Source organism: Colossoma macropomum, unplaced genomic scaffold (genome assembly GCF_904425465.1).
Source record: "Colossoma macropomum unplaced genomic scaffold, Colossoma_macropomum, whole genome shotgun sequence".
Classification (NCBI taxonomy): Eukaryota; Metazoa; Chordata; class Actinopteri; order Characiformes; family Serrasalmidae; genus Colossoma; species Colossoma macropomum.
In genome coordinates, this window is record NW_023494801.1 from 34,616,425 (window position 1) to 34,633,961 (window position 17,537).

The 17,537-nt window shown below is 41.0% G+C and overlaps 1 protein-coding gene across 3 annotated transcripts in view; it reads right to left on the reverse strand.

The window, feature by feature from the left end:
* Nucleotides 1–4,077: 4,077 nt before the first annotated feature.
* kat7a (K(lysine) acetyltransferase 7a) overlaps nt 4,078–17,537 on the reverse strand; it is a 30,624-nt gene continuing 17,164 nt past the window's right edge. Inside the window, exons 7-15 of one of the 3 annotated variants that reach the window (XM_036589598.1) lie at nt 15,532–15,630; nt 14,973–15,062; nt 13,395–13,586; nt 12,605–12,694; nt 10,549–10,689; nt 10,371–10,464; nt 9,012–9,158; nt 6,834–6,940; nt 4,078–6,036 (exon numbers count right to left, since the gene is read on the reverse strand). In XM_036589598.1, coding sequence (XP_036445491.1) covers nt 5,938–6,036; nt 6,834–6,940; nt 9,012–9,158; nt 10,371–10,464; nt 10,549–10,689; nt 12,605–12,694; nt 13,395–13,586; nt 14,973–15,062; nt 15,532–15,630 — 1,059 coding nt within the window. In that variant the 3' untranslated portion in view covers nt 4,078–5,937. Of the gene's footprint in view, nt 6,037–6,833; nt 6,941–9,011; nt 9,159–10,370; nt 10,465–10,548; nt 10,690–12,604; nt 12,695–13,394; nt 13,587–14,951; nt 15,063–15,531; nt 15,631–17,537 lie in introns of all 3 variants that reach the window. The other 2 variants (XM_036589597.1, XM_036589599.1) reach the window with 2 other exon arrangements.

Genomic DNA, 17,537 nt, shown 5'->3' on the forward strand with positions numbered 1-17,537 from the left:
AATCTACACACACTCAAGAGCACAAAGGTGAGAACAGTTCCGCGCTTTAAGAACACGTCATGACTTTTTCTTAGAACCTTTCTCAAAAACACATTCAGGAACAAACTTAGGAAGATACTGGAGAATGAGGTCCAATGGTTCTGTATAGAATCACCAACACTTAAAGAACCATGTGCATGACTGAAGGGTTCTCTGCATGGTGAAATGGTTCTTCAGATTGATGGAGAATATGTTGTATGTTCTTCTATATAGAACCTTTTTAAAAAGGGTTCTATACAGCACCAAAAAGGGTTCTGCTATTGTTTACGATGTCAAGCTTGTAATAATAGAAGAACCTTTTTTGGTGCTATACAGAACCATATTCAAAACGCTTCTCTATTGCATGTCATTAAGTATTACGTATTAACGCCACACACAGAGAACGTTCTTCTATTATTACAAGCTTGATTGTAAACAGTAGTAGGACCCTTTTTGGTGCTGTATAGAACCCTTTTTAGAAAGGTTCTACATAGAAGCACATACAGCATATTCTCCATCAATCTGAAGAACCATTTCACCATGCAGAGAACCGTTTAATTGTGCACTAATAGAAGAACCTTTTTGGTGCTATATAGATCCATTTTCAACAAGGTTCTATAGAGAACATCATACATCTTTACGTTTTAACATCACACAGACTCAAAAAGAAGGTCCGGCTCGATGTTTCGGCCTCAAATGATCTCAAAATCAACATCAATTCTGATGAAGATGTGATGACCATAGTAGATAATTCACTCACATCCTCAGAAGACGCTCCTTCACCAAGTTTACACTGAGTTCTCTTTGAATTCTCTTTCAGTCATCAGATTCATCCACTTGGGGAAGGGGTCCGAAACACAACCCACCCTACAAAATGTTTCAATTACACATTGAGAAAATAAGGAACTTTCTTAAGAAGCTCATGTGAATCCAGCGCCACAGCTGTATATAATCACCTGTGTGCATTTATTTGGTAAAAATCAAGCTCTCCAGTAAAGGATCAAGTCAGACTTCACAGACATCATGAACGTACAAGAGCGGCCGCTTTAAACACCTATAACTCGAGTTTAAAAGCTCTTAAAAATATAACAGCTTATCTGTGATCAGGAGATGAAAGAGTTATTTTACATTAAAAATGTTTAAGCATTTATAAACTATGATTTTGCTCAAATGCTCCATCCTAACCCATTCATTTTGGACTCGCTCTGGAGCGCCCTCTAGTGTTTGAGAAACCCAGAAGACATTACGGAGTGGGAATTCTCCTCTCTACAAGTCCTATGGTCGTGTGGGTGTCCTGCTCTTATGCCCATATTAGGAAGTCCGGGTCTAAAAGGAATTTTGTGTGGAATGGAGTTTTTGAAAATCACCGCTGTCGCATGTCGTTTTGTCCTGTGAACATTCTTCTCTCGAAGATCACTGGATCCTCTGAATTACGAGGTCATTAAAGAGTTGAAATATGAATATTGTTACATGTGAGCTAATGCTACCGTGCACTGAACTGACATCATTAGACTGGCAACCTGCTTAAAAAAAAACCTGTGTGTGATACACTCTTAGAAAAGATGGTTCTTCAAGGGTTCTTCAGCGAAGACACTGGGCCTCATTCACCAACCGTCTCAGATGATCTCAGAATCTGTACACAGCAGCTGTACATAATCACCTGCTTGCATTTAACTTAGTATAAACAAAGCTCTCCAGTAAAGGACCGAGTCAGAGACGTGCTGAGAACGACCAACTTTTAAATCCCCCCTAAAAGAATGAGCTCAGTGATGCTGAAGCAGACGAAGGTTAATCAGACAAAAGAACCAAGACTCAGAGGTTTAGATCTGACCGGAGTTTATTTGGGTGGAAGCGAGAGCAAAATGCTGCACAACGACATACTGACATCATCATCAGGCAGGCGTTTGGCGTTTGGCTGTGCAGACAGTGCTGACTAGTGCATTAGGAGAGTTCAGAGGAAGTGAAGGATTCTACTGTACAACCACAAACAACCCAGTACATACATGCTTCAGTCGCCGAGGCCTTCAGTGACCAGAGCTGCCACTTACAGCACTTCACTGTCTGTCATTACGACAGAAGATCTGGGTCCAAGTTAATAAAATTCAGCTAGGTTAACAATAAATATGGTTTATTTAACTGCAACTATAATAATAATAATAATAATGATAATAATAAGTACAATATCTAAAATACAATCCTCATCAAATACAAATGATACCATTCTGAGAAACATTAAATCAAATATTTATTGTTATACAGTCATATGCAAAAGTTTGAACACCCCCAATTAACACCGCAAGTTATGTTGATTCTTTTTTAAAGTTAACACACTTAAATATGGATTTTTTTGCAGATTTTTGTGCACCGTTTCTATTAATTTTCTGAGTTTAACATATTGGAAAAAATAAAAAAATAAAATAATAATAATAATAATAATAATCTTTTCACGCCGGTGGCAGCTCAAAGTGCTTTACAGACAGGTGATAAAGCTTAACAGAAATAGAAGAAATTATGAGTATTAATTTAAAATCATATAAGAAAAAAAACAGATCAGATTGAAAAAATTAATACCAAGAGCTGTAGAGTTTTACTGAAGCGCGGAGTTAAAGAGCTGCGTTTTCAGATGTTTATTAAAAGTGAGCTCTGAGCTCGACTGGCTAATAAAAGCTGAACTGAGCTCCACAGTTTAGAAGCAGAATAGCTGAACGAGTCTCTTCAGGTTTTCCTCTCCAAGGTGTCTGCAGAAGGTCAGAATCTGCAGATCTAAGATCATAAACAGACATTCAGGAACTTTAAGGTCATTTAGAGCTTTAAAAACCAGCAGCTGAGCTTTGAACTCTCTCTAACAGATCCAGGCGGTCAGTGCAGTGTGTAACAGGGTGATATGAGCTCTCTGTGTAGGTGCTGTGAGGATCCGAGCTGCTGCGTTCTGTACGGGTTCTAGAGGGTTGACTGTTTTCTCCAGTAAGAAGATCATTACAGTGATCAACTCTGCTGAAGAAACGCAGCAACGAGTTTCTCTGCGTCGCTCTGAGAGAGAAAAGGCTGAACTTTGGTGATTTTCTCACATGGTAAGAAGCTACTTTAGTGACTGTTTATAAGCAGATAAAACAGAGCTCAGAGTCTAAGATCACAGCCAGGTTTCCTACTTCAGGTGTGGGTTATGAAGCTAAAGAACCGAGTGTCTCATGAAGCATTTTTCTCTGAGTATTTCAGTATTTAAGTATTTTTTTTATTTCCCCAATATGTTAAATTCAGCAAATTAACAGTAATTGATTTAAAATGTACAGAAGTGTGTTCTCTGTAGAGGAGGTTTTAACTTGGGCCCAATCCCATTTCACCCCTCGCCCCTACTGCTCAGCCCTACCCCTCTGTTTTGCGTGTTCATGTCTAGGGGTAGGGGTCCTGATTCTTGTTGAGATAGAGGGGTGGGATGAAGTGTTGGGGCTACATGACCCTCCAAACGGAGGTTTTTCAGAGACTCCAAACAGAGAGTTATGAGAAAAAAAGAAAAACCGGCAAGATGGAGAACAAGAGACCAGAGAAACACACAAATGTGATAATTTTCTCCGTTCAAAAATTACAATAACCATCATATTATCTTAGTTTAATGTTGTTTGTGTATTATGATCCTTTTCTTCATAACAAGCATAAAAAATCACTAATAGCATGCTAACGCCTTGGTAGCTAACTAGCTAATTTTCCTGTCCACCTTAAATGGTCCAGCAGTTCTGACGCCTGAAGAGCCAGAATGTAACTGCTGCTCCATTTAAGGTGGAACGGGAAAATTCGAACAAGAATCTGGTGAATATCTGACTTCAGCTTCATATCACTGAAGAATTAGTGGTGGGCGATAATAAATAATTGCCCCCCTCTTTGAAGGCATATGATGCCCTAAATGTAACTAAAGCCCAGCAGTGAGGAGCTGAACTTTACCCTCCTCTGCTATCACTGCAGACTGGCAGGGTCGCCTACAGAGCAGCGCTGGTAGCTGTTAATGAAGTGATGCTCTTTTTATTTGAGGGTCTCATTTCAGAGGGAAGACTTCAACCACTACCCTGTAACTCAGTTCCAAGGAGCAACACTCGAAAACAAGGGGTAGGGGTAAAAATACAAAATGGGACTGGACCTTATTCTCACTTAGACAATCAACAAAAAACATTTGACCAGGGGTGCACAAACTATTGCGATGCCCAAAAAGTGATGTTAAAGGTTCAGGTCGAGAACCCGCTGCTACATCCCAACATTGTACAATGAGTTATTTCTAGCTATAATAGACCTTTAATCAAACTAGAACCTTTCATACTGACCTACAGGCCCTTCATATCTGATCTCAGCCCTTTTTATACTGTAAAATAAATACAGTACAGACAATGAGAACCTCTTTTAAAGAACTGCTTAGCTTATCTAGTCATTATTAAGTAAAGCATCGGAACCCTTCAGTGACCAACAGCGCTCACGCAAGATTTGAGAACGTAGTAAAACTCACAGTAAAAACAGAGGTAGCTAAAGGAAACATGCTGACTGTTAGAAGGTTGAAACGGTGGACATCAGTAACAAGGCTGAACATTCAGTGGCAGCTGTAGTTCCATGTTTTCCATTCGGTTCCACAGTTTTGCACTGACGGTGTTCTACTGGCTGTTTCACTGACAATAAAAGTAGTAATATTGCTACTGCTGAAGCGTTAGCTGTGCGTATACCGCTAGCTCAGTGTTCCGCAGTCCTGCGTTATTCCTCTACTGTTGTCCTACTGCTCATTTTATTTATTCACGAAAAAGTGAGCCGAGGAAATTGTACTTTTACCTCTCATTCATTTCTATGGAGACAGGCGGACATTATCTGTGGGGGATTGGCACGAAGCACGCTGAGAGAGCGTAAAGGGTTATTTGCATTGTAAAATGGTTCTTCAGATCAATGAAGATAGTGCTCTAGATGGTTCTCTACAGGACCTTTTTGAAAAGGGTTCTATATAACCCCAAAAAGGTTTCTTCTATCGCAACAAGCTTGTATCATAACAATAGCACACACACATTCAAAGCAGTTTGGTGTTAAATGGTTGACTGTAGAGACTCTTTGTCTTTACAGTGGTGGTGATAGGAACCAGGGGTTACTATCCAGAACCACCAGTGAACCTACACAAGTCTTCTGAGTTTATATGGAATGTTGATGATGGGAAAATAGTGGAAAATCTGAAATAATCAGTTTTCTTTGGGGACTATTTTGCCTCACAGCACCCTGCATGTATCCTTTCACCATCAATGGATTAAACTTAATGGATTAACAAGACATTTTAGGCCTAAACTCTATCACAAAACTACTGTAAAACAGTGTCTCAGACATCAGGCAGTGAATTCATAACCATTTCATGTAGTAACTTTCTGTGAGGGAGCTTTTAGAGGTGGACGTCTGGTTCCTATCACCACCACTGTGAACAGCTCTGACTCAGTAATTTTATCTAGAACAGAGCGTTTCACACCAAACCACTCTGAACGACTCTGTTTACATCTTGACCATTTAATTACGTAGAAATTTTGAAAAATTGGTGGAATTCCCCTTTAGATATTCACTTGTTCTTAAGCTTCTGAACCCCACTCCTCAGAGCACTCAATATTTTGCTCTCTATATTTATACTTCTTTGACGGTTTATGATTTTTCATTTAGTTCAGCCTGCACTCCTCCGTCCACGGGGGGTGAAATCGAAGGTTTTGTCGTGCCCGTCGACTCCACGGAGCGGGATGTTGTGCAGGGACTTCAGGAGCAGGACTGTAAAACACTGAACTAGCCTTTTACATGATACGGTTAGCGGTGAGAACATGCTGGCTGTAGCGGAGACAGTGACTACAGCTTGTTATGCAGGAAAACTATTCTAGAGTGACCACAGAGCAGCGGAGGAAGTTTGGGAGAGATGCTGGAGATCCACTATGTCCCTTTAGGTGGGGTCCATTTCAGAGCTGTGGGGTCGATGGTCTTGCTGCTTCCACGCTTCAACTCTTTGGATCTCCATTCATCAATCAGGTCCTGGAGACAGTGTTAGCATGTCAGTGTCATGCACTTGAACTAAGGCTGGGAAATTTATAGATTTAGATTTTATAGAGAGCCAGTAAACAACAACAATCGGTAAAGATTAACTGCATGAAACGTACAGTATTGTGTAGATAACTGGACGGCAGCCCACTCTGCCAATATAAAATTTATCTTGAAATGACAAGTTACTTTCCTAGGCGTCTTAAGAAAAGTTGTTATCTTGAGATCACAAGATAATTAACTCGTTACATGGCTGTCAGTTGACTCGTTATCTTGAGATAACAAGTTAATTATTAGATCTTGAGTCTGTTGATCTTTAATATGGATGTCCTTGTTTGTAGTATATGCGTGTTATATATAAAAAATATATACATGCTCATTTGTCTCCTCTTGGCTTTATATGATAAAACTTTCATGCAACTAGTTTCATGTTGTGCGTTGCCTGCAACATGATCAGTCAACTTCTGTGAGTTTCAAATGAGTTGCAACAAGATTTACTTTCATACAATCTGAATGCAATTAAGTTTCATGTAAGTTTCAAGCAACTAAAGTTGCATGTAAGTTTCACCACGTAAAGCCAGACAGATTTTCCTCTTAAATAAATAATGATCACAGTGCTCCTGGCTTTTCATCGCTTCGCTGGTGCAATTTATTTGTGTGCAGACATCAGAAAAACTATCATGATTGTGTTTTGTGAAAACGCCCTGAAGTATCGTGATGTTGTAATTTAGCCCAATCACCCACTTTTATGTTGCATATGAATGAAAGAATGTAGGATGGGCTGTGGTTACCTGTCTCTTTAAGACCAGGTGTTTCCCTTTCCAGTACTTGAGCATTTGGAGAGACTGCAGGGTGCTGACGATGTCGACAGGGTTCACAGCCGTTTCCTGGCTGATCTCTGATCAGAAAGAGTGAAAGTATATTAGGAAAAAGGGAATAGAAAACGTGGACACATCCAAACAGATTATGAACTAGAGGTTGTATAGACTAATCGACTAACATATTTAATAGTCGGCACTGTGGGCAGCTGTTGACTAGTCCAGAACTTAGTAATGAAACACAATGGGGTGGGGCTCCCAAGTAGCACGTCTAAGCGTGGGCCAGGCTATGATCAGGAGATCGCGAGTTTGATCCCTGTTGATGTTACAGCCGTCCAAGGAGAGCACAGTTAGGCTCGCTCTCTGGGTGGGTAAGATGGCCTCCCTCGTCTCCTCCCATCACTCAGCGCGATGCTAGCCAGCGCATCTCTTCGCTGAAGTAACAGAACTGGCGCTTAGTGTTCTCCTCCGAGCGCGTTCAGCTGTCCAATGACATTGCGCTAGCAGCAGTTCAAAAAGATGTGATGGTGCTTCACAGCACTTGGAGGAAGCCTGTACTAGCTTTCACCCTACTAGTGCTGGTGGTATCTTGTGACTGGAGGGGTCCTAACTAGTGAGTGGAATTGGATACGACTAAACTGGGGAGAAAACTAGGAAAAAAAAGTACACAATGGCTGGAAAAAACAGTTGTTACCAGAGAGTTTGATGGGTTTCATCGCTCAACGTGAGCCAGAACCGCCTACTTTGACAGGAAGGGGAATGTCATACTGTTCTTACCATGTGAAGAGCGGACTACTGCTTGCTACTGGTGACTAGATTGAGGAAAGCTTGTTTATCATACTGATGATACTGATGCACAGCTGTGGCTGCCATAGTGTACAATATACATTAAACGATCAGTAGAACTCTGTGGGTAGAGCGTCTGAGTCTGAGAGAAGCTGAAACACATAAAAATTCTACCTAAAAAAAGTATTAAGTATTAAGCTATCAAAAAATATGGTGCTGTTTTTTTGTTGTAAGATAAATGACGACTAGTCAAGTATGGGGCTGCAACTAGTGAATATTTTCATTTTTTAAATATTCTGACTGTAAAAGCAATATGTTTCACTAATGACAAAATTAATAAAAATGAAAAAGTATTAACCAAACTTAAAATTCTCCAAGAAAAGCCAAACATGATAAACACTTATTGTCATATAAACAGGCATAAAATGCCAATCCAGGGGATCCTGCCTAATCTGGCAACCCAGGTTGCTGAGACTCAGTGTGTCAGTGATAAGTGGTGCAGGAGTGCAGTGGAAACAGCATCTTTACAACCGTTATCCTCTTAAAAACTGATAACAGCTTTCTGGTTAATTCAGTGACTAAGATTCTACATCAATTCTATATAAGCCCATCAAATAATGCTGTATAATCGCACATGTGCTAAACTCTGCTGGTCAGGAATCCAGAGCAGCAGGAAACGTATTTTGACTGAAACAGATGATCAGAACCAACAGTATCACCTAAGATTAGAGCTCTGATACAGACAGTTATGAACAGAGTCTCGTCATCTCTATGTTTGACTGCATCTGAAGGGAAAAGGACGTTGGACCGACACGAAAAGGGAAACCATAAGTCACTGTTTTTGCGTCACGTGCAGGCAGGTTACCTCTCTATGCTACCACTGTGCGCACCTGCTGACGTGGTAATGTTTAGCTCCATAAACAAAACCCTGTTTCCTCTCAGACTGATAAAAACTGAAGCACGTGCTTTAATAAAAAAACGAGCAAAAGTCCCAGTTATTAAAACTTTTCCATTTATAAATATTTTAATTATCAAAGGTGTCTAATTTTAGTGATTATTTGTTGCGGCTTTATGGAGTAATTCATGAACAGAAATGCCTTTTATGAAGTCAGTGGAAACAAGTATTGCACTGCGCTGTGTTTAACTGTTTCTTTTCTCTCGGTATCAACATGGACTTTTGTTTCCAGCAGTGTCTGAGCTCAGGACTGGCTTTCTCTCCAACCTATTGGTAACTAGCAAAGATACTTTCTCTGGATAGACAAAGCACTTTTTGTAAGTTGCTCTGGATAAGAACATCTGCTCAATGCTGTAAATGTAACTGATAATTATAACAATAACAGGATTCCTCATGTGATCTGCTCTTACCTTTGATGGAGATCTCTTTACCCTGGAAGTTATGCAGGTAACGCAGCAGCACTTCCTTCCAGTAGCTCCTGTAGCTGATGAGGCCGAGGTCAGACAGGGGCCGCTCAGGGGAGCCCACCTTCTCCTCCACTTTAGACAGCAGGTAGCCTGAAAATACGATGTTCCTTTAAACACTTCAATCACATATGGACCCCAGAAACACGAGTAAAAATGCATTGAGATGCATTAATCTGGAGGTTTAACTGCATTGATTTTGGGATGTTAGAATCGTTTATAATCTGTCATAATAATATTCAATAAAGTGTGCATTATTTTTTTTCCGAAATAAAAAATTCAGGCTATTTTTGAACATAAGAAGAGACTCATTTACAACTCATTTACATATATGCATCTATTCAGCTTACAGAGTTTAGCTCCCTCCATTCACACGAGTTATAAGGTAATTCAGCCCAGACTGAGGGAAAATACAGGACAACCAATCAGAACAGGGCTCATTTACAAATAGCCGTCTTAGGCTACGTTCACATTACCAGGCTGAAGTGGCACAAATTTGATTTTCTGCCCTGATGTGACCCAGATCTGATGTTTTCAGAGCTGTGTGGACACAAAAATCTGATCTTTTCAAATCCGACCTGAGTCACTTTCATATGTGGTCCTAGATCGGATACGTATCTGATTCGTGGCCATGCGACCTTAATGTGACGCTCAGATCGGAATTCAAGTGCTTTTTCCACTGCTCCATCATTCAGCGTTATCATGGCAGCAGCGCCGAACAGAAGTTAAAGCCTGTAAACGGTGGAAAAGCAGCTCATCTCACCTTTTTCTCCTTCGTCTCGCTCTAATAATGAAGCTGAGAGCTGATCAGAGTTAATGATCTTCTCAGTGAAGCTCGTTCTGCTCGTTAGTTTGTGCTGATGATGAACGTGATTCATTCACGTGACGTTACTGAGTAGGATGAGCTCATGAGGGTCATTTCAGGACGCCGGTTCGTCACATTAATGACAGATTTGAGTCACTTACCTAAACGAGTGTGAACAAACGCGTTAGAGTAAAGATTTGAACAACGAGGTTTGTAATGTGAACGTAGCCTGAAAGGCACAGTAACTAATTGTAAGGTGTAAAGTGAGGCTGAAAAATGGACATGTATAAATAAAGTACCACTGTTTTGGTATTTAAACCACACCAACACTATAAATGCACCTCAAAGGGGGAAAACAATAAAATACAAGAATAATGCAGGATATGGGTCCTTTAAATACATTTTCAATTAACTTCAATCGCAATAATTATGATATCATGTAAATTAAATGCATGGCCTGGACAGTTAAAACTGGTTTTGCTGTTGTCGTCTGTACTCACTGAAGTCGATCAGCATTTTGCCGTAGCCCTGTCGCATGTACTGCGGCATGGTCAGAATGCAGGACACGTTGTAGTTCAGGAAGGAGTTCTTTTCCTGCGTGAAGAAAAGATTTATGATCATCTCAAAAGCAAAACAATCTCAGAGTTGATTTCACTGAAAGCTTCGCGTGTCGTTTACCTTGGAGAAATATCCCACCAGGTGGCAGCCCGTGTTGTCTGCTTCAGTCATCACGTAGAAGAGAAAGGGCTCCACGTCGTAGTACAGAGTTTTGTGGTCCAGGAAAAGCTTAGCTAGGAGGCACAGGTTCTGGCAGTATATCTGTCGGGGTGAGAACAGAGACGGATTTCAGCGTATTTGAACTACTTTTCAACTGATACTTTATCTGTATTCTAGATTTTGATTCTTTTCTTTAATTTTGACTTTTATTATACTGAATTTCATTATGTTGTTTTTGCCACTGCATTTTCAACCAGTCTGTGTTTTAACTGTACTGGCCCAGTTTAAGCTTATGCATGTATATTATTACTGTTTTATGTTGTCTTTTGAGGGTGCTATAACACATTCCTAGTGGCTGATGTGGCAATACACCACTCCAACATGAATTATTATTTTATATCCATCTATGCATCTATATCTATATGGACAGAAGTATTAGGACACATCTTAATCGTTGCATTCAGGTGTTTCATTCAGTCTCATTGCCACAGGTGTAAAAAAACAAACACATAGCCGTGCAGTCTGCCTTTACACACATTAGTGAAAGAATGTGTCGTTCTAAAGAGCTCACTGAACTCGAGTGTGGTTCTGTAATAGGACGCCACCATCGCAACATGTCAGTTCACAAAATTTTTCCCTCCTATATCCTATAGATACTCCACAATCAACTGTAGAGTTTGGTGGAGGAGGGATGATGCGATGGGGTTGTTTTTCAGGGGTTGATCTAGAACCCTTAGTTCCAGTGAAGGGGAATCTTAATGCTTCAGCACCAAGACATTTTGGACAATTGTACACTTCCAACTTTGTGGAACAGTTCGGGGAAGAACCTTTCCTGTTCCAGCATGACTGAGCCCCAGTGCACAAAGCAGCTCCATAAAGGCCTGACTGGGTGAGTTTGGTGTGGAAGAACTTGACTGGCCCTCACAGAGCCCTGACCTCAACCCCATCACACACCTTTGGGATGAATTAGAACGGAGATTGTGAGCCAGGACCTCTCATCAACATCAGCGTCTGACCTCACAAATGCTCTTCTGGATGAATGGGCAGAAATTCCCACAGACTCTCTCTAACATCGTGTAGAAGCTTCCCAGAAGAGTGGAAGCTGTTAGAGCTGCAAAGGGGGACCAACTCCATATTAATGCCTATGGGTTTCATAAAAGCTCCTGTAGGTGTGATGTGTAGGTGTCCCAATACTTTTGTCTATTTATTTATTTATTTATTTAGAACATAGATGGTTATATCTAATAAATCCCAACTTGAATTATTTTCTAGCATTTTGCAGTGGTCCTTTAATTGTACGTGCCATTAAAATGAACTGACTGTAGTGCTGATTACATGGGGAGGGTAATCTCATATTGACACTGAAAAGTCTGTCATGTTTATGACCGATTCACGCGGGATAAGAAATCTACAGTTGCGTGCAAAAGTTTGTGCACCCTTGGTCAAATTCCATGTTGCTGTTAATTTTAAGTGTAAATGCGTTAATAAGGGAACATGCTTATGCTAACGCAAATTTTAATACACAATTACGGTTTATTTGCGTTATTTAGCGTATTACGCAAAAAAATAAAACGTTGTGGCACATTTTAATGTTTTTTGGTAATTTTTCTTTTAATATTTAAAATTCAGCAAATTATGTATTAAAATGTGCAAATGAGTGTCCACTTATTAAGTTAATTACACTTAGAAAATCAACAACAACATGGAACTTGACCAGGGGTGCTCAAACTTTTGCACACAACTGTATCCCACCTCCCCGTGTAAAACGAATCCAGTCCCAAAAGTCCTTAAGTTTGAAAATTCCTCTGACGTTAAATGAGGTCAGGATGCATTTTGCTGAAATGTAACTTTTACACTGTGCTGTTAAAAACTGCTTCTTGTAAAAGGGCTTTACTAAGAAAGACTAATCTTCACATAAGAGCCTTCAACCACACCTAAAGTAAAAGTACATTGCATTTGATGTTTTGTTTAATGTATGTGGCTAGAACAGCCCCCGTGTTTAAGACTCTCTTTCTACCTTGTTCTTCTTGCCGTCCACTTCAAAAACGGAGATGGCGGCCTTCCTGTAGATCTCATCGCCCGGCGGATGCTTCCACACACATTTCGCCTGCACAAAACAGAGGAGCATGTCGGCACAACACATCACACTTCTATCTGCATGCTGGCTGAAGGCAGTAACGGGTCAAGGTTTGGTGTCCTTGGTGTATCGGAGAGTTTTCTGTACATACTGGAGCTCTGCACTCACTGAACCTCAGTCTTGTGTCACACACTGCACATCAGTCATTACGTATCCCTATCTAATGGCGCATGGCATCTGAGAGATATTGTTTTAAGACTGACTGTAATACACTACAGAAAGTGTAGGGGGCGATATGGCTTCTACTGTTTCATTTAAAAAGCTCTATAATGTTCATATGATCCACACAGTCACTCTGACAGACTGTAGTACACTACAGGAAGTGTAGGGGGCGATATGGCTTCTACTGTTTCATTTAAAAAGCACTCTGTAATGTTCATATGATCCACACAGTCACTCTGGCAGACTGTAATACACTACAGGAAGTGTAGGGGGCGATATGGCTTCTACTGTTTCATTTAAAAAGTGCTCTATAATGTTCATATGATCATCACAGTCACTCTGACAGACTGTAATACACTACAGGAAGTGTAGGGGGCGATATGGCTTCTATTGTTTCATTTAAAAAGCCTCTATAATGTTCATATGATCCACACAGTCAATCTGACAGACTGTAATACACTACAGGAAGCATAGGGGGCGATATGGCTTCTACCACATGCTGCTTTACCATGTGTCGTCTGAGGATGGTCTGACTCTTCATGTATTTGAGGCAGAATTCACACATGTAGAGGCGTCCCAGCCGGGCGTACTCCTCAGGGTAGGGCGAGTGGTACCAGGTGTCCAGCTCGTAGCGTCCAAACACGATGGTTTTGATCATGTTACTGCCCTCGGTCACCTGACCCTGGAGCCGCAGCTTCTCCTACAGGCCGGACAGGCCAGAGAGAGAGAGAGGGAGAGAGAGGCTTTACTGACAGTTACAGAGACCACCCGCCAGAGAGAAACCAAGCTGAGACAAGAAACTGCAGAGTGAGTTATGGGGAGAATATGGAGGTAATGAATGCAGAATTAAGTCGCTCTTCTACCTCTAAGTGATAAAGTGATAAAGGGCCTAAACAGAAACTGCAGAATAAAAAGCTGAAAAAGGCTGAATGAGAGGAAAATGCACGTAATGTCATGTTCTGTCCTTTACTGTCCGTTAGAAAACAAGGGACCGTGACTAATAACATGGACTTTATCATGGAGTAATACTGTAGAGCTACTGTACAAACACAATGAGTGAGAGAGAATCAGACCCAGGGAGCACGAGAGAGAGAGAGAGAGAGAGAGAGAGAGAGAGAGAGAGAGGAAGACAGAGACAGAGAGAGAGACAGAGAGAGAGAGAGAGAGAGAGAGGAAGACAGAGACAGAGAGAGAGACAGAGAGGGGGAGAGAGAGAGAAATAAAGAAACAGAGAGAGAGAGATAGAGACAGCGACAGAGAGGGGGAGAGAACGACAGAAACAGAGACAGAGAGAGAGAAAGACAGAGTGGGGGGGGTGGAGACAGAGAGAGAGGGAGCGAGACAGAGAAAGATACTGGCAGAGGCAGAAAGAGGGAGACAGAAAGAACAAGAAAGAAAGATAAAGACACAAAAGGGGGAGAAAGAAAGACAGACAAAGAAAGAAGGAGGGAGAGAGAGAGAGACAGAGAGAGAGTCACAGAGAAAGAGACAAAGATAGACAGAGACAGAAAGAGAGAGGTGGGAAGAAAAAGAGAGAGAGAGAGAGATACACATAAAGCGGGAAAGACAAAGAGAAAGAGAGAGAGAGAGAGAGAGAGAAAGAGAGAGGGAGAGAGAGAGAAAGATAGAGAGAGATTAAGACAGAGCAAGAGAGAGTGAGAGAGAAAGAGAAAGAAAAAAGATGAAGACACAAAAAGGGGGAGAGAGAGAGAAAGATAGAGGCAGAAAGAGGGAGAGAGAAAGAGAAGAGAGAGAGAGAGAGAGAGAGAGAGAGACAGAGACAGAGACAGAGAGAGAGAGAGAGACAGAGACAGAGAGAGAGAGAGAGAGAGAGAGGTAAAGACAGAGACAGAGAGAGAGAGAGAGAGAGAGAAAGGTAAAGACAGAGACAGACAGACAGAGAGAGGAGGAGTTCCAGCAGGCGTTTAGTGCGGTACAGACTCCAGGTTGAGCAGACGAGGCCTCAGCGCTCTGCTCTGGAGCGAGGGAGGGAGCTGGCCTCGTGGGGAAGAGAAGAAGGGGAGGAAACAAAGAGGGAGAACAGGTGATGAGTTTTCTCTCTTACAAGATCGTCCGAGGCACGTGCCTGCGCTTTCCGAAACAGCTCCAGGTCATAATCACTGGTGATGTTCTCCAGCAGCGGCTCACGAGTCGAGCCATGAGCCTGCCTGTGCTCCTGCAGGACAACAGAGGACGGACAGACGGACAGAGAGGGAGAGAGGACGTGTACAAAGAAAGAGACAGAAAAAAAGAGGAGTTCTTCCCGTACTTTAATGACACGAACACGGCTTGATTGTAAAGATGCTGCAGATCCTCATAGCTACATAACTTACAGATTACTTTCATAGTAGATACTGAATAATTCATAGTAAAAACTGAATAATTTATAGTAGATACTGAATAATTTATTGTAGTTACTGAATAATTCATAGTAGACACTGAATAATTCATAGTAGCTACTGAATAATTCATAGTAAAAACTGAATAATTTATAGTAGATACTGAATAATTCATAGTAGATACTGAATAATTCATAGTAGATGCTGAATAATTTCATTATACAGCAACGTATAAAAGTGTCAGTATAAATTAATGTTAAATAAATCCCTCTTTGCTCTACAGCTCACTGATACGATGGAGCTCACCACGTATTTCTCTTTGTGCTCTTTTACAGGAGTAGAATTCCGCTTCCTCCTCATCTCCGTCACCTTCTCCTTATAGCGCAGCTGACGCTCCACAGGAGCCTGAGAGGAAACACAGAGGATGTAAATAAAGCAGCATCAACTAAGGTGCAGTGCGTACTGTGCGAAAGTCAGAGACCACCCTTCCCTTATTTCACTATGAGTCTTTCATTTTTCAGCATCACAAACAACAGAAAACACATTTAACAGAAAATCACACAGAAGCCTCAACAACTAAATCTGCAGACACACCTCCAGGTCAGTCTGAGAAGCTGGTTGATCATTTTCGGAAGTAATCAAACACATTCAGTGGTGTTGAGGTCTGGACTCTGGGGTGGTCAGTCCATCGTTCAGCTTCTTCGTTTGATGTGTCCGTCTCCTTTTCTCAGTGAGGTTCTTCTTGATCAGCTACACATCCTTTCAGACCCACAGCGCTGAGTCGTCTTCTCACAGTGGAAGGATGGACAGAAACACCTGTGGATGTTTTCAGATCTGAAGCAGCTTGATTTTCTCCTCTCTCTCAGAGATGAAAGCTTTAAGTGCTGTTTATCTGATGGGGGCAGTTTTGGGGTCAATCAGGTCTTCCAGGTGGTTGTTAGGAGCCACATTTTCTCTGTAGCTCACGAACATCTCCCAATAAAAGAATAACTTGTACTTAATGGTTGTTTTGACTGGAAATTAAATAAATGCAGGCTCTAAATTTACTGTACTGCAGGTGATTCACTACGCTTTGCATGGACAAAGATAAACCATAAAAGAACGTCAACAGCCTGAGAATTCTGCCCAAAGGCACAACACAAAAAAATCATCCGAAAGTCTGCAGACGTTTCTTCTGAAAGGAAGGGTTTTAATAGCGAGTTTGCCCCCCTTCACTGCAGTAACAGCCTCTACTCTTCTGGGAAGGCTTTACACTAGATGGTGGATCACAAGCCCTTTTCACATCTCCGCATTTTTTGTGCTGGAAGTAGTTGTTGCAATGACAATTACAGGAATGATGAGTAGAGCTCACTCAAGTGTTCACGCCTGAAGCAAAAACAGCCTCATCTCAGTTTCAGGGGTTTGTCAGCTGATGATGAGCAGAGGAGAAACGAGTTCGTGGAATTAACAAAGGAATAAACTGATAACGTGCAGTTTGTTCCTTAACATTTTTAACTCCTTGAGATCACCAGTGGTTCCAAAACGCACTTCGTCATAGTCTTCATAGCTTTCATATTTCATAAGCTACATTCTAAAGGTGGGGGTCGTATGAGAGCTGTAACTGTCTTCTCTCCAGTCAAATAGATGGGTGATGTCATTTTAAACCCTTATAATAAAAAAGGCTGAACTTCTTCACAAATCTGAGCTATAAACTATAAACAGATGGCGTCTCTTCAGTGATCTGCTCTGTAAACATTATTTTTATAAAATAATACAAAGAGTGTCTAAGATTTTTGGCTTTCAGCTGTAAGCATATTGTAATATGTGTGTGATCATAAAACACGTTCTGTTAATTTGAGGGGAGCTTTTACCAAAAATAAATAAATAAAATTAAAATTTACATTTATTTCATGCAGTTACTGAATAATTTGCCTTACGATTTGGTCACGTAAATTCAGAAGGACAAACCAAAATATACCCTGGAGAATAAGAGGTTAAAGTTGCTGCTGCAGCCGCTTTCAGAGGAACAGTTTTCGCTTTCTCCCTCAAAATCTGTCAGTATTGACAGAAAGATTTAATGAAACATTCCTGATTAATAATCAATAAACTAAATATTAGCGAACTTGAGCATTCGGAGATCTCCTAAAAAAGGTCACATTGGGGAGCAGACTATAGACTGCATGTATTTGGGATACCACCTCTAAAGAGGATGAACTCAATGAACTCTTGAACTGACAGTATAAACTAGAGCTGAAGTGAAAACTAATAAAGGGAGAATTTTATTAGACGACAGTACAAATTATAGCTGAACTTGGGTGAAGAAGCTGTGTAAG